Source organism: Vidua chalybeata, chromosome 1 (genome assembly GCF_026979565.1).
Source record: "Vidua chalybeata isolate OUT-0048 chromosome 1, bVidCha1 merged haplotype, whole genome shotgun sequence".
Lineage (NCBI taxonomy): Eukaryota > Metazoa > Chordata > Aves > Passeriformes > Viduidae > Vidua > Vidua chalybeata.
In genome coordinates, this window is record NC_071530.1 from 60,584,492 (window position 1) to 60,601,957 (window position 17,466).

General features: G+C 41.0%; 2 protein-coding genes across 3 annotated transcripts in view; one reads left to right on the forward strand and one right to left on the reverse strand.

Annotated features, from left to right (window-relative positions):
- Window positions 1–4,404, forward strand: part of KIAA0319 (KIAA0319 ortholog) — a 43,126-nt gene extending 38,722 nt beyond the window's left edge. For both annotated transcript variants that reach the window (XM_053962408.1, XM_053962400.1), the window contains one exon: window positions 232–4,404. In XM_053962408.1, coding sequence (XP_053818383.1) covers window positions 232–410 — 179 coding nt within the window. In that variant the 3' untranslated portion in view covers window positions 411–4,404. The remainder of the gene's footprint in view (window positions 1–231) is intronic.
- Window positions 4,405–6,823: 2,419 nt separating this feature from the next.
- On the reverse strand, window positions 6,824–16,252 carry ALDH5A1 (aldehyde dehydrogenase 5 family member A1). The gene is made up of 10 exons (XM_053935345.1): window positions 15,956–16,252; window positions 15,739–15,822; window positions 14,632–14,802; window positions 14,381–14,497; window positions 13,812–13,955; window positions 12,810–12,953; window positions 11,986–12,144; window positions 10,581–10,750; window positions 9,778–9,836; window positions 6,824–9,622 (listed from the first exon to the last, which is right to left on the reverse strand). Exons 1-10 carry the CDS (start codon window positions 16,250–16,252, stop codon window positions 9,417–9,419), a joined length of 1,551 nt encoding a protein of 516 aa, XP_053791320.1. The 3' UTR covers window positions 6,824–9,416.
- Between the last annotated feature and the right edge of the window lie 1,214 nt (window positions 16,253–17,466).

Genomic DNA, 17,466 nt, shown 5'->3' on the forward strand with positions numbered 1-17,466 from the left:
ATATTGACATTTCAGAGTCATTAACTGATGGGCCTGCAATGAAGTCGTAAGAGTGTCTGAAATGGTATATGATACTTCTTAAGCCAGTTTTTGTATTGGTACGTGCTGTTACATTGCACTGCAGAGAATTGTTTTCACTTACCTTTGATATCACAGCAGGGGAGAAGATGGTAATATGTTACTGAAAACCCAAGACTTTCTAATGAGTTTGTTTTGCTTTTTTATTGTCAGGCATAAAACACAGAAGTACAGAACACAACTCCAGTCTGATGGTCTCTGAGTCAGAGTTTGACAGTGATCAGGACACTATCTTCAGCAGAGAAAAGATTGAAAGAGAGAATTCTAGAACACTTATAAATGGGTCCGTCAGAAATGGAGTTTCCTTCAACTACAGCTCCAAAGACAGATAACTAAATGAGGGTAAAAGCACAGAACACACTGGTGCAACACATCTGAAACATGTTGGCCCACCTCTGTTTTTCCAGAACCAAAATCTTCCTAAAATATCAACTAATTTTAGATTAAAGGGTAAATTCTTAGCACAGGTAAAGGCAGAAGGAGGGAGAAAGGATTGATGGTCAGCTAACTCCTCTTGTCACCATTATAAGAACAAGAAAAAGCACATCTTGTTTTTTGCATGTTCTGTGCTGAATGTTTGAACTTCAGAAGGCCTTTTTTTCTATATCACTACTACAAAACTAGCCAGGGCTGTTCTGCTACAAACTATGGTAACTAACAATGGCATACAGATTCATATGTGCTTCTAATGCTCTCTTTGAGAAATGGTGTGATGTACAACAGCAAAAGCCAATATAGATGAAGTTCCTTACAACTACAGAGAGCAATATGTGGCCACAGGCTCCATCTTAATTTTCAGTTTAGGATGGAAACACAAAGAGCATTTTTAGTGCATTGTCTTTATCCAACTGTACTTTGGGACTTCCTTTTCTAGGGTAGTGTTCATTGGGTGAAAACATTCTTGTTTTCAGAGAAAGTTAACAACTAGAGCAGTTGCACTGGATCACCTGTAATGTAACATGGTATATCTGTGTCCTGTAGGATGCAACATTCCCTGCATTCACATAGGAGGTGTGGTGTCTGCAGGGAAATCCAGCCCTAGGTTGCTTCTGTAATGATCAAATTGCTTCGGCTCTGCCATGTCCATCCAGGAAACTAGCAGGACGGACTTGGTGTGATGCACCTTGAGAAGCATTTTGAGCATCCCAAACAACCTTTTTAGATCACTTTGAGGAGTTCTGGACCTTTTAAGACTGAATGCTCAGCTGAGGTGAGTTTTCATCTGTCAGCATCAAGTGCTCAATTAAAGGATGTGCTGGGCACTTGTGCAGTGAAATGTTTGTGGCAAATACCCTGTGTGGAGCAGGAGGTTCATTGTACTTTAATTGTCGTTGGTAATCGGTATTGAGCAATGTTTTAGCTTGAACATGAGATTGTTTGACTTCTTCCTTTCTAGCTATTCAGTGACTGGATGTATTGGCCTAAAGAGATCCTTTTAGGTCTTTGGCAAGGCTAGGTGTGTATTGCAGTTCTGACATTCTTGTTCACAGTCTGGGAAATTTCTTCACAGTGCTTGTTTGAAATCATGTCCCCAGTACTGCTTTTGAAATCCCTAACTGAAGACCTGACTTTTATACACAGGCCTCACTTGTGGGAGCATCTGTGTCAGTGGTACTGTTTAGCCATGATGTCAGCTTTTCCTGGGGGTACTCTACTGATGTACTGAAGTCTAGTGCTGAGATGGAGGAATGATGTGTTTTAATGGAGAAAATGGTTTTGAAGAGGTGGTTTTTTTTTAATGTTTTGGGGGTTTGTTGTTTTGGGTTTTTTTTTTTAAATCCAGTGGTAGAGAACCCGTTATCAGAGAATGGAGCAGTATAGAGATCAAAGGGAGCAGTTTAGAAGGGTTGGGGAGGGGACATATCCCATTTCCATCATGAGGAATTATGTAGTAGAGAATTTTGGGGCTTTCTCCATCCTTTCTTAAAAGTCTAATACAACAGAGTAGCTGGGTTAAACACTGTGGCTTCTGTGCTTCTCTTGTTAATGGACTTGGGCAAGTCAAATCTGTCTAGGCTAGAAGAAATCAGTGGTCAAAATTTGCAGCAACATAGCATGCTCAATACTTGTTTCATACTTCTGATTCTCAAGTGCAGTCAGCAACAGTCCCTAAGGCTACTAGGGAGTAATTCAGCACTGAGGAGTATTTATCCTGTGTCCAGCCCTGCATTTCTCTGGAGATCTTTACGTGGCTGCAGGAGTCATTGTGGTGGGAAAGGCTATGAAGAGCTAAAAGGGCTAATACAAGTGTTGTCTATGCTTTTCCCATAAGCAGTGCAGTATGAATGGTATGATTTGCTTTCTTCAGAAACTAAGTTTCAACTCTGTGTATGGGGGGGTTTAGGCTAGTTTTTGAAACAAATCTACTTTATCACACTCTCCCTCTTTTTGAGAGTGTGCGTGTCTATGTGTATATATATATATATTTTTAAATAACTTGGTCAACAAAAGCAAGGTCAGCTTCTGATGTCTTTCAGTTCCTGCTCCAGATGTGCTAACATAATAAAAGCATTTCTGAAAAAAACAGGCATTCCTGTTTTTAGAGCATTCCTGAAAAAACTTAAAGCCCACTCAAACCAGTAATTTATTTATTTCCTTTGAAATCCAAATGTTTGTCTTAGTCCATTATGAACAACTACACAGAATGTTCTAGCAGGAATTAGTCTCCTGAAAACATGCATTTTTAAACAAGCAAATAGGTTGCTTAAATAATTTCAATTTTGTATGTGCTGTGCTGCCATTGATGCTTCTGCTAAATACTGTCTCCAGTGTGCCTTTATCTATAAGCTTACCTTCTAGGGCATGTCAGTGCAGTCTGCAGCATCTGTCAGTTTTGTGAAATTAGTGACTTATGTCTTTTGGGTTTATTTTATGTTTTTAAAGCCAGTGCTGAAACCTAGGATGTTCTTCTTTGAAGGTATTGAAAAACCTGTTTTTAAAAAAACCAAACAAACATGCAAACCCCACCAAAAGGAAGAATTGTTTCTCTAATAAAACAACTCCAAGAATCATAAACCTGCATTCCTTAATGCTGCAGAATTTTCAGGACTATTCCTCTGCCCACAGATGCACACTGGTGTTCCCAGATCTTTGGATCTCTGGTAAGTTCATGGGCCATGAGAACATATGCATGATTTGGCTAAGTGTTTCTCACTCCAACAAATAAGAAATATTAGACCAATTTCTCATTGTATAAGGCCCTAGCAAGTGGATGTTGCTTGGTAAATTCAGTTCTCTGATGATACTTTAACACCTTTGTTGCTGTTAGCAACAAAGTATTTTAGCTGTGTTTTCAAAGTTGAATGTGGTTTAAATTTTTCAGCTGCTTCTGATTCTAGTTTGATTATTTCACCTGCTTGGAAAGAGAAGGTATTCCTCTTACTATAAGAGCAGACTTGCTTTTAATATATGGCACTTGCACAAAAGCTGAAAACAATAATTTCTGGCTCTGTGAATTTGTGGTATCACATTTGTGTCACTTGGCCAAGCATGTTTGTGTCAGGAATTTAGGTGGGACTATAGCAAGCCTTGTATCTTGATTCAGTGTAATTGTTACTTCTAGAACTACTTTCTTGCAGAATGTCAATTCATACCTTGAATGAAAGGGTCAGAAAATTGGCTGTAATGGTGCAAACACAATGGCAGAATTTGGATGCTAACCCTTTGGTTCAGGTTATTATAAGTTCCAAGCAGGTTCTCAGTCCTCACGTTTACTTCTGCACACTGTTTTCCTTCACATACAGAAGGAGTACTGGCAGCTGATTTGTAAAATTCCCAAAAGACTCATCTGCACTGAGAAGCAGAGGAGACCAGATATAGCTTGTCCTGTGTGGCTCAGAGTCTACTGAAAATAAAGAATAATTCAGTTTGGCACTGCTAAGATACTACCTCTTGTTGAAGGCAGGAAGTGTGGTGATATTTGCAGCGCCTCATTGCCTTGAAGTGTAAGCACTGGATTTTCATTTGCATCTTGATTTTACACGCATAAGGGATTTCCAGCTATGTAAAAGGACTGCCTTTGTTTGCATTTTAAGGAAGGAGTGTATTTTGGAAAAAAACTTCCTAAGTGTTAAACAGGTTCAGTATCCATCCAATTGTAGTATTCAATGCAGTACATACACAGCATGAAACTGCCATGGCTGCAAACAGGTAATTGTCTTGTGGATTCTATTTTCCTTAGTAGAATCATACTGCACTATGGAAGAAAATATATCTCAGCAAATCTGTTGAGATCCACATCCAAAATCTCTGTCCTGTGGTTCAACCTGTCATATTAAGTAAAAAAAAACATATTAAGTAAAACCTACCATATTAAGTAAAAAAAAACAAAGTGTAATATGTCTAATTACAGATAATTATTTATTTACATAGACGAAAAAAGATTATTCTTGTTTGTGTGTAAGAATAGATTATCAACTCTGTCCTTTTAGCAGACAGTCTTACTCTTCCTCTGTCAGCTGCATCAGATAAAAGTACTGTTCAAGCATCTGTTTTGTGCTGTCAGCTGTTTGCTTATATGATGTCAGTTTTCCTTTCCTTTGTCTCCTTTGAGCAATCAGAAGTTCATACACATGCAAGGAACGTAACAGTGTGACAATGAGTTGCATGCATGTGTTCTCTGTGCTTGTGCAAACTTTCCTCAGATACTCTGATGTTCTTGAAATAATTGAGTTCCTAGGCAAATGTTCTATTCCTGCTCACCTCAAGTGAAACTAATTTTGCCTCCCAGTATACTGCTAACAGGCAGTAGTCAGGTGGAGCTTCAGGGTGGTAGTAATAAAAGAACAGTAAGTGTAGTCTTCTGACATTTACATGAGATTTGAGAGAGGATAACGTTCCTCCAGGAGAAAGGAAATGGGATACTGGTGAATTAGTTTCTTAATGTCAGTTACTGCTTATCAGGGATCCCTAACTTGAATACTAATCCCATACTTCTGCGGCAAAGAAAAACCCATTTCATGTACCTTTTATATCCTTAACTCCCCAAGGCAAAGGAGGGAAATATAAAATTTAGAAATAAAATTTTAAAAAGGAGGCAACAAAGGCAAATGATTTTTGTACAGGCTATGGATCAGGTGCAGATGAGCTGCACATCTGTATTTTGTCTCTGTATGAAAGCACTTCTCCCTGTGGGTGGATGGGTGAGCTATTACAAAATTTATATTAGAAATCTGTTTCTAGAAAATGTTACTTATTGCAAATGCTATTGTATTGTAACTAGAATTATTTCTGAGCTGAAATTACTACATTTATGTAACTATTAATAAAGTTTTGTCTTTCCTTTTAGAAACTTGTCAGATACTCTTTTAAGTACGGTATTCTGTACTGGATCCAACTCAGTACATAAGAGAGCAGGAAAAAATAATTTACTGCACTTCACAATAAATTTTCATGTGGTGCTTGTCCTTACTTGGTTTAATTGGCTGTGTGTAAGTAATCACCAGCTGTCATGCCAAGTGTGGTGGTTTCACAGGTGTTGTGGCTTACTCTGTAACAGATTCCATACTTGAGTCAGCTGCTTAGCAGTAATGAGAGATACAGGTTTGCAATATAACCCAAAATATGCTGTTAGAGAGGGGTAGGTTATGCTGCTTGTTTCTGAACTGGAAAAGAAAAAATCTTCCATCATTGTATATTAAGTTTGTGCTGAACAGTGGTAATAAAGGGTGCTATGAGATACAAGTGTCTTTCTGTAAGGAAAAAAAATCACCATGAAAAGCAACTTTTTAAGTCTGTTTGGACACACAGTGCCACAGTCCAGGTAGTACCTCAAAACACTGCCTGCCACTGGACTGCAAGGGAATACTGGCAGCTGAATGAGCTGAGATACAGGTGTCCTTTGTTGAAGAATGAAATCTGCCCCTTTGTTATTGCACTTAACATTTGGTAATAGCAGTAGCCTTCCCCCATCCCCGTGAGTGCAACAGAAGATAATTGGCATAATTGGCATAATTCCAAAACAACTTCAGCCAGTTGTGCTAAGCAACTTTGGCACTCACTGATGAAGTGACTAAACCACCAACTTCTCGTGGTTCTTCTTGGAAGGACCTAAACAGGAAGTTTTGACCTGGAAACCCTTTAAACAAGTGCTAAAATGTAACTTAGAGCTTCTGAACACCACACTTAAATCTTTAAGATAGCTAAGTTGTTAATATTTAGTAGAACAGGTAAACATAGTTTCTTGACATCTTATTACACAGAGAAGATGGGGACTGTGTGGGTGTGTGTGTATGTTTGTGAAACAGCTCTTTAAAGAGTAACTTAAGAAAATAAAATGGAACTTGGCCATGACTGTGTCAAGTTGGAAATTAAGACAAGTTTCTCAGGCTTCAAGACTCTATTAAATAAACACAAGAAAAAGAGCTCCCCAAACTCTATTTTAAATCTTAATGAATGAAATAAAGAATTATGCAAGTAATCACATTACAAAACCAGGGAAGACACTCTGATCTGTTTTGTGATAAAATGTTTGACTCAGCACAAAAGACTGGCATACAAAATGACTGATGGTATATTATTATACCCAAGTAGTCTCATCTATCTGATTTAAATTCAAGGGACTGTAATTGGGGGTACCAAAATCTTACACTATATGAACATGTAGATGCAAAGGGGTGGCGTCTTTTCCAGTGATAAAGCTGTCAGAAGAAAAATCTTCTGTGCAAATCTGAGAGATTGAACTTAATGTGGCTGCTGTCAATTTGTCACTTCAGCACTGAATAAGGTAATAAACCACAAAATCTGGTGCTTTCATAGAAGTTATTTATATAACTGAAAACATTTTTTTAATCACAGTTTTAATATCCAGGAATTGCTAAACTATCACAAATGCAATCAACACAACTGAGGTGTGAGAATTCAAGTCTTTTGTTGAAGAATGTCAGCTTTTGCTATGAAGACAACTTTGATTATCTGTGCTTAACTGATGTAGACTTTACTGACATGAGGATGTTATGCTGAAATCCAACCACAATCCAATCTAGACCAAAGTATTTCTTAAGTTTCTTACAAACATTAATTATTGTTCTTGTTGTTAGGCATTGTAAAAGGTATTATTTGCTAAAAAAAAAGTTAACACTCATTAGAAGTGCTATTATCAGAAAAGCACATTAAAAAGACATTAAGATTTTAAATGTACCAATGCATCATCAGTAACTTGTAGTGAAAAGAGCAAGGGTTAAATAATTTATCCTCCAACTGCACTGTCCCAAGAAGGACACTCACATCAAATAGTACACTGTCATACAGCTGTAAGATGATTTTAATTTTGACCTTCCACAGTTCACAGGCAGATACAATTGAATTTCAGTGGCAGATATTCTACCTGTGTACAGTACTTTTAACTACGCCTGCATCACTGTGTTGTGGAAGCTGGGAACCTAGGCATGACCTTCTTTTACCCAATTGTTTTTTCCAATTAATACTAAACACATCAGTAGCCAGTAACCTGGCAAACAGGTTACTCCTACAACACCATATTCCCAAAACTCAGACAGCCTGTGTGCTCAATAGTGTTGTCTTAGAAGTTGGGTATAGGAAAGTTTCTTGCAACTGGTGTAGAAAGAGGCCATCCTTTTTGAGTTTTTGACAAGCACAGATAACAGTACTGAAGTCTTCACTACCACAGCTGTGTGGGTTTGGTGCATTGGGAATTACAGGAAAGGCAGTAAATACCCTATAACTGCCCTTCAGTTGGCATGATGCACACAGTATTGATAGATAACATGCTCCAGGACCCACTTGGTCTCAACTGCTACACAAATGCAACCATAAAAATATTTAAAAATAAGGAGTAGCAGTCAATGCTACTTTATGTGCGCTTTAAACAAAAACCCTGTGAAACTGTTCCAGCTTGCTTTCCTTCCTTCTCCAAGTCTTGTGTTACCTGGTACCTCTCTGCCTGGTAGGATAAAATATTTTAAAATATTTCATTTCATACAGTACATTTATTACTTTATAGGAAGAAAGATTCCGTTGCCTTCTTTATTTTTAATAATGAACACAAGAAACAAAATTTATTCCACTTAACTTCTGCCGTACTGATTTATTCACCAAATTAACATTGCATGTTTAAAGTGCTTTGTTTGACTGCCATTAAAATGTTTTTAACAACATTGTTTATTTCATAATAAGGAAGCCTTACATCATCTTTTGAAGATGACAAGAGTAATGAGGTCAAGCCAAAGGTCAAAGCCTCACCTCTAACCACCACTATTTAAATCTTTATTAAGTCACGAATGAGCCGTGTTCAAAGGTTTTTAAGCCCTCCTCCCTATTGGACCTTCACCTGTGTAACCACAAATCCAATTCAAGATACAAAGCCCACAGGGATGGTTATCTGCTTCTATTCTTTGAAGGGGTGAGTTATGTTCCTTTAAACACTGAGCAATATTTACATCAGCGACTGTACTTCTACCCAAGGAGAGTCATGGACTTTTCATGGAAGAGAAGGAGTTTATCTGTATAGTCATGTCACCACTTGTGCTTTCTTCACACAGCCCTTACAGTCTCCCCTTACAATTCTGCCAGCTGTTACTGTGAGTGTCTTATCTTCCTCCTGCTTCTCACTAAGCCAGCAATTCTTTGTCCTGGACTGTCCTGTTTCCAGGACTGCTGAGGCTAACAGGCATCAAACAAGAGCTATATTTCATCCTAGACATGCAAGCTGTAAGGCCTGAAGTACACCTCTTTGCTCAAAAACCTAAAGCTGAACAGGTAGCAGCCCTGCAGTCAGCATTAACAGTGCTGAAAAAGCTATCTCTTAGCCTATGTGGATGCCTAGATATAGCTCAAAACTATTCCTTTCCTTCTGTAAGCAGCAGATTTCTCCCACAATTTAAGAAAAAAAAAAAATCCCACACACTTGCTTCTATAGGAGGTCACATAACCACATTAGAAAGTGTGAGTATTTACACAAAATTCTAAAGGGAGACTGCCATCACAAAGGCTCCCTTATCCACACTAAGTACTAAAGGTAGTAAAAAATGGTGGTCTAATTTCCCTTGCTATAGGTTACAATCTGTTTTCATTATGCACAAGTCTCAAAGGTCTCCCAGTTACACAGGGATAATCTAAGAACAATAAATGTACATCCCTACTCTTTACTAAAAATAATGGACATTGTGATCACATTGCTGAAAAACTGGATGGGTAAACAAAGATTATGTAAAAACATTTGGCGGCACAGAATACTGTAGATATCTCTATACACACACACAACAGGCTGATTAGTTCTAATGAAGGTAGAAATTGCATTCATACATATTTCTGGCTCAAGAAGCTTATAAAAACAACAGCACTCTTCCCCAGGTTGTGTGGATTGTGCTGTTTGAAGGCTTTTATAATCCTCCAAAGCAGATGTATTTTATTTCTAAGTATTCATCAATGCCATATTTTGAACCTTCTCGCCCTAAGCCAGACTCCTTTACCCCACCAAAAGGACACTCCACTGACGAGATTATGCCTTCATTAACACCAACCATTCCAACTTCCAGCTGTTCTGCAACTCTCCAGATCTGAGCTGGATCTTGGGAGTAGAAATATCCTGTCATGCAGACACAGACATACAGGAGTGAAAATCAGTAAGAACAATTGCAGAAAAATGTGAAAAAGAGACTTAATGACATTCAAAATCATTACCCCATTAACACTAAAGCTCACAAAACCACAGAAATAGACTTATCTGACAGAGAAGCATACCTGCTAAACCCACATTAGCTGCATTTGCTATAGCAACAGCTTCTGCTTCAGTCTCAAATCTGTCAATAGAAAGAGAAAAAATAAAAATGAGGCCCACAGTTCTCCTGCTATCTTGCTGACTTACTGACAAGAAGCAGTCTTATTGGGAATTAAAATGTCAATTTAGTTTACCCAAAAGTGTATATTAAAAAGCGAGTTTAACTTTCATTTTGAAACACTGAAGTGTCTACCTCTTCTCTTAATTTAAACTGCAGTTAAGTAGGTAAGATTGCCTTTATCCCCCTGAGGTAGCTGGATGGTACCAAGACATTTACTTCACATGGGTTAGCCTACCTATTTCCCCAAATACACAGCACTCTCAAGTCTCAGAGATAACTGTATGTTCTTCCATCACATCCAATTGCTCTGCACAAAGGCAGGGAAGGCTTTAAGGAGAACAGACAGCTCCAACTCATCCTCTGTCAGAAAAGCTTAGGACTAGCAAATCACATGACAAAATTCCTGTCTCCTATTTCATACCACAGATCATGAAGCTGATGAAGGTTTTGCTGCTATCTAGCCTTGCTTAACCATTGAGATACTTTAATTTTCAAAAAGTTACAGAGATGCTACGCTTAGGCCAAGAAAAAGAAACAAACAAGCCACATATCCAAAGTATGTGTTCACATGTGTACCCCAGCCTTTTTACAAGACTTGTGTGATTATACAAAAATTTTTTTTGTCTTTCAAATTTTGTTTATTCAAAATAATCTTCCACTGGTTTTTCAACTGTTAATTTTAATCTGTGGAATTAATAGTCTTACCTGATAACTGGTGCTAAAGGGCCGAATGTCTCCTCTTGGGTGCAGAGCATTTTTGTTGTAACATTAGTAAGTAATGTTGGCTCAAAGAAATTCTTCCCCAAGTTGTGTCGTTTCCCTCCAGTCACAACAGATGCTCCTTGAGAAACGGCATCCTTAATATGTTTCTCTACCTGGGTATGCATAACAAAAATCTTAAAGTCAGCATTTAAGAATGAGCAATAATACATTTCCCACTGAAGAAATAATACTCTCCCAATATTTAAGAGAAAAATTTGAAGAGAGCTTTACACTTTGCAGAGGATCATTTGCAATATTATCTAATTTCTCTTCAATTCTTGTTTCTCTCAGTCTAACATAATTTCAGAGGCATAAATTATGAATGTGGTCCCCAGCCCACTTTCTGTAGAAATTAAAAGCCTACACCTAATGTGAGTAAAAATCTTTGCAGGACTAAAAACTGAATCTTATATCAGTGATCAAGCACTATGGAAATGAAGTGTATGACTGCCATGGAAAGAGAAACAACTCTCAAGATGGAACTGGCAAGAACATTTTCCTACATCTATGATTCTACCTACTCCCTATATTTACAATTCATCTAAAGACAACAAAGCAATCAGAAAAGTAAAGTAGCAATCCCCACCTAGAATACTGTCCTTTGAAATTACAGGAAGTGACTATATACAGTGTTTGTTTATTTGTATATATAGTTGTTCCTGATATACATACTACACTTTTGTGATGCAAGAAGGGAAGGCATGAAGGAAAGAAATTCAAGGACTGTATCCTTTGTTTCCCAAATAACTGAGTATTTTCCCATTATTTTATAAAGAGAATCTGGCAGCATTAATGTATAATGGATTCAAACCAAGCCTGCATGCAACTGAGCTGTAATATCTTACAAAGTATAGGCCACTTGACGCAAGAATCTTCAACCTTAGGAAGAGTGAAATATTATGGAAGATGTGACTTATTAGGGTTTTTTAAAAAATAAATATTCCAGGAGGTGCAGGTCACCCAAAACAGAAGACCCAGACCATGCACTTGAAGTTTCAAGTGATTACAACATCCAGAGTTCCGGTATTTTTAACCCAAATAAATTATTCTGCCTAGCTTTTGCCAAAGAAACACTGTTCCTCAACAGAAATTGTCAATCACAGTGCTTCAGAACTGCAGGATCACTGTACTGACTCTTTCCCTTCATGGAAACAGGGGGATGATACATGAGCTGTCCACATCTGTTTGTCTACATGTACCCATGGACTTGGGGGACAGAACACACTTCCAGCCACAGTGCAAATATGTTCTAATAAAACAAGGGGAAAAGGTGAAACATAAATGTAAAGTTATTATATGGATCATAGAAAGAAAATTTGGACATTAAAAATGAAATATTTACTTATACCTTTTCCACTGCTTTTTCATTTATTAGTGGTCCTTGGGTAGTTTTTGCATCAAATCCATTTCCAACATGTAGTTCTTGGCTTATAGCTTTAGCAAACTTTTCCACAAATTCATCATGAATTCCGTTTTGCACCAGGAAACGGTTTGTGCAAACACAAGTCTGAAAACAAACAAGATAAGACAAAACTCCTTTAGTTTGCATTGTATTTAATCCATCTATTAATCCATTCTGGCCTTCACGCCACAGAATCAGGTTACTACACTGATATCCCCTGCCTCTCCTCCCTTACCCTAAGCTGTTACCCAGCTATGCCATTTCTTTCATTACCCATTTCACTTTAGAAATAAAACTTCAATAAGCTGTGAGTGGGTGTGTGAAATATGTCACACTGCTAAGTTGATTACGCTGGGGAAATGTTTTGTGAGTTTTGTGGACTCAGATATATGGATCAACCAAGGTCCAGAAGCTGCATGAAATACCTTCTAATTAGACTGCAGAATGCTGGACTGAGCAGCAAAAACTCAAATCTCACTTAGTGCTCAGGGGTCTTTTTTCTAACTCCTTTATTATCCGAGTTTGAGTTTGCTTTCTTCCTGAAAGTTGTTTTTAAGTGCTTTCAATGATCTATTTATTTGTGCTATCCCTTTGCTCTGAAAAAAATATATGCGATTTCAGTGTTGCTATTTAGACTTGCTGGTAACTGGCTTTAGTGCCCAGAGCCATTTGTGAGCGCAGCACCTTTCTCTTCACAATGAAGTGTTCTATGCTTTCCTTTTACATAAAATAGCTCTTCATTGTCTTTAAACATGGACAAAAATTCTCACCTGTCCTGAGTTTCTATACTTAGAAGCAAGGGCTCCTGCGACAGCCTGGTCCACATTGGCGCTGTCAAACACAATAAAAGGAGCATGTCCCCCAAGCTCCATGGAAACTCTCTTCACAGTGCCAGCTGCATGTTTCAGCAAGATCTGTAGGCAACAGAAGAGATGAACACATCTGTACCTCTAATAGATGTGAACAGTGGATGCAAGGCAGTGAAAAATTAACTCTGGCAAGGAAATAATCTGCATCTTCTCTACAATGTTAGACCATCTCCATAGAAAAAAGCAACTTTCATCCATTAAAATCCTTAAAGATGAAATTCTGGCCAAGGACTAATGCAGAGAAAGATTTTTATCAACTTCAGGTGAGGTCAGAATTTATACATTAATATTGTCAAGTTTTTTTTGTTTGTTCTATTATTTTTTGATAATAAAATCTTGACTATTCTTACAAAAGTTTTCCAAGATCTGACAGAATTTGGTATTATGATTTGCCTTGATACCAGACTTTTTCTTCATTCTGCATACAGCCATCCTAGAGAATTGTCATTTTGTAGCCACACTCTGCAGTTTTAGTGATTTGATTAGAGATGGTGACAAGATTGCTTATTGACTACCATTGATAGCAGAGATTCCAGGGCCTCACTCTAATACTTTCTCTCAACTGCTGAAGCCACTCTTGAATGGCACCTTTGAAACTCAGTTTCAGTGTTCTTATTAGTATGTTTTCACCTTATGATATAAACCAAGAACATCTTGTACAGGACTGTTCACATCATAGTTTATTTAATAAAGGGCAGTTATTAAGAATTGCAGACAGGCATCCTTCCATGAAGTACTGATGCTAAAACATATAAGCAGTATCTCAAGAGGTACACAATTACTTGGACAATCTGTATACAGTAGCCAGAAAAGAAGGCTCTGTATAAAGGCACACACTTTCCCCCTAGCTTTCTTGTATAACCACAGTAATAATCTTCAAGGATATTCTGTCCACATATGTACCTTTCCTGTTGCTGTAGAGCCAGTAAAAGATATTTTGGATATCAATGGATCAGTGCATAGAACTTCCCCTACAGCTGCTGTCTGTTGTCTGGAACAAGGGACAACATTATACACTCCTGCTGGGATTCCAGCCTGGTTTGCAAGCTGCAACAAAAGAAAAACAGAATTTGCATTGTTAGTGCATTTTGTAGGAGCGATGATTGTTCATTGTTTTGAAGAAAACAGTCTGTAAGTCAGTAGAAGCCAAAATGACTCAGCACAACTAGGAACAGGTGCCACAGGTGCTTGAGAGAGCAGCTTTGCTCTGGTTTAAGCTGTCTGTGTTCAAAAGAACCAAATTAAAGATATAAGGATATATTTTGAGCATCAAAGTGGCCCAATCCACTTTGAGGCTCTAGACCATATTAGAGGCAGTTTCAAAGATTCTCAATACACTAAAACACCTGCATCAAGTCAGTTTGTCCTTTCTTCACATATGAAGCTGGCCAGAGCTACCTTCCAAGCCCATCTGATTCCCTCTTTACAGTATCAGTCCATTGTTGAGGAAAAGCTTAGCACTGAAAGCTCACCTCCCCAAGAGCTAATGCTGATAAAGGTGTGTCCTCTGCAGGTTTCACCACTACTGTACAGCCAGCTGCCAGAGCTGCACCAACCTTCCGGGTAATCATAGCACTGGGAAAATTCCACTAGGAAGAGAGAAGATAGTACAATCAAAGTTGGGAAAATTTTGCCTCCTGTTTTTGCAGAAGTAAGTGACATTTTGAGCTGGGGGCTGAGCTGAAAACCTTCACAAGACTCAGAAAAGTTCAGCTATGCTTACTGGGGTTATAACGGCTGCCACTCCTACTGGCTGCTTCAGCACCAGGACTCTTCTGTCCTTTCCAGATGCTGGAATAACATCACCATAAATCCGTCGAGCCTCCTCCGCAAACCACTCCAGAAACGAGGCTGAATACGCAATTTCACCCTGTGCTTCTTTCAGAGGCTTCCCCTTTGATTAAATCAGATTGAAGATACATTGTAAGCAGCAATCGGAAGCAATACAAACAAATTCAAGTAATTTTGGAGTTTCTTTTCTTTTCAAAGTACTTTATGATCCCCTCCCTCTGACATACACTGTGATCTCCAGCAAGGATTACATGATTGCAGCAGCAATAGTTGTGTGTATTCAATGTACCATCATTGTATAGTCAACAATTTGTATGCTGTGCCTGGATTCATACCTGCCTAGGACAAGGAAGAGAAATAGCAAATGTAGTACGCGTTTTTTTACAACCTCTAACTTAGCTGCTATTACCACTCTGAAGAAAGACACACATCATGGCAAAACAGTTACAAGTTTATGCCAGGGTTATTTGTTTTGGGAGTATTGCTTTCGACTACCCCCAGGTCTGATCCCGTGGACTGAATAACCATTAGCTGCTGTTACACAACAGAGGAGCTGCTGAACTATCTTCCAGCAAGGTTTTGTCCAAAAGGACACCAGTTTGTGAGCTCCCAGACTACTCAGTGATACCGACTGTGTGAATCCAACTTGGAGACTTGCATGATTTTTCCCAGTCACATTTCTGCATTTCTTCCACAGGGACTACGGATTAGGTGGATGTAAGATTTTGCATGCCATGAAGCACATCATGGGCCTGGTTTCCTCTGATTAGGTACTACCGTTATCAAACCAATGCATTTTATATATGAACAGAGAAGGAATGTTTGAAACGTCACCCACTGACCTAGCAGACAAATGCGGGTGCACAATATGCCTAAAGTTATTAAAAAGGACATGATGGCTAACTGGTGAAGCACGCAGGGAGAGGCTTGATAGCTGTCACTTTTACTTGGTGTCCCTGTTCGCCTGCCTGTGTTGGGTTTCCCAGCGCGAGTGCCAGCACGGGGCAGTTCCCGTGCCCACCCTCGCCGCCCCACTCACGTTCTCGGCTGTGATGATCCGCGCCAGCTCCTCCTTGTTCTCCATCATCAGCTCGTACCATCTGCGGAGGCGCGCGCTCCTCTCCTGGGAGGAGGGAGAGACAAGGCTGCCGTGGCCGCCGCACGCAGGGACAGGGAAGCGAGGCCCCGGAAGACCCGACCGGACTGGACCGGACCGCCCCGAGGCCCCCTCGCCGCCATCTCCCGCGGCCGCTCACCTTGGCGGGGAGGCGGCCCCAGGCGCCGCCGGCTTCGTGCGCGGCCCGCACAGCCGCCCGCGCCTCGGCCGCCCCGCAGTCGGACACCCGGCACAGCTCCTCGCCGCTGGCCGGGTCCTGCACGGGGAAAGCTGCGGCCGTCTCCACCCATCGGCCGCCCACCAGGCCGCCCCGGCGCACCAGGGCGGCGGACAGAGCCCGGCTGGCGGCTCGCGCCGGCCCCGGGGCGAGCGGCGCGGGGCGCAGCGGGAAGCGGCGGCGGGCAGCGGCGGCGCCCCGCGGCAGGAGGGAGGCCATGGCCGCGCTCCGGCGACAGGCAGCGGCGCCCGGCACAGCTCCGGCACGGCCCGCCCGCGCCGCCGCGGAGGAGGAGCTGCCGAGGGGCCGGGCCAGAAGCGGCGTCCCGCCGGGGCACGGCGGCCCGTGGCACCGGGCCAGGGGCGACCGGTCTGCCCGGGCAGGGTGGGAGCGTAGCCGAGGAGGACTGGGGGCGGGAGGGGGCTTCTGCTTTCCGGAGCCTCGTGTCCCGCGCCCCATCGAGACCCCCACTCCGTAGGGAGAGGGGAAGCCTAGAGTCAGAGTATCCTGTGTTAGAGGGAACACACAGGGATCGTCGAAGTCCAACTCCTGGCCCTGCACAGCACACGCCAGGTGTCACACCATGTGCCAGAGGGCGTTGTCCAAATGCTTCTTGAAGTGTGTCAGGCTTGGTGGTCTAACCGCTTCCTTGGGGAGCCAGTTCCAGTGCCAAAGCACCTCTGGATGAAGAACCTTCCCCTAATACCCAAACCAAACCACTAGTGACACAGCTTCATGCCATTCCCTCGGGTCCTGTCACTGATCACTACAGAGATCAGTGTCTGCCCCTCCCCTTCGTGAGGAAGTTGCAGACTGTGATAAGGTTTCAGGGCTCTCAGTCTTCTCCAGGTTAACTTATGCAGGAGCACTGGCCCGTGGGAGCCCTGGGCCACTGGGTCCCATGACAGCTGGTGAGTCTCTGGCACAAGGACCGTGCAAAGCCCTGCCCAGTGCCACCATCTCGCTGGGGACTGGTGTGGCTGTGCCACATGCATGAAGGGTGGCTGGGAAATGCAGGGTGTCCAGCTTTTGCAGCCAGAAGTTCATAGCAGTACACTTGACAGGAGTGCTTCCATGAGTCTCCCACATATCAGCTGGGCTTTCAGTACTGACCATAAGACGCAGACTTAAGTGCACAATATCCTATCAGCTCACCAAAGATTATGAATTTGTATCACCTGCAATCAGGAGCTAGTGTTTTTGTATTAATAGTGCTTTGGCAATTTGCGTTAATTTCTTTTGTGAAATGGGATGTAGTTGCTGTAAGGCAAGCACACCATGAGCTGGACAAACTCTTGAGAGGATACTCTTTGCCTTGCTGTTGGATTTAACAGAAGTCTCACTGCTGCTGTGCAGTGATACACTGATTATACTGCTCAAATCCCAGAGATATTACAGAGTTCAAGTGGGGAGAATACCCACAGTTTATTTCT

Coding starts and splice junctions, on each gene's coding strand:
- ALDH5A1 (XM_053935345.1), bottom strand. CDS start 16,252: ATGGCCTCCCTCCTGCCGCGGGGCGCCGCCGCTGCCCGCCGCCGCTTC. Junction 14,498..14,631: donor TGGCAGCCGTTATAACCCCA/GTAAGCATAGCT, acceptor CTCTCTTCCTAG/TGGAATTTTCCCAGTGCTAT. Junction 9,623..9,777: donor AGCTAATGTGGGTTTAGCAG/GTATGCTTCTCT, acceptor TCTGCATGACAG/GATATTTCTACTCCCAAGAT.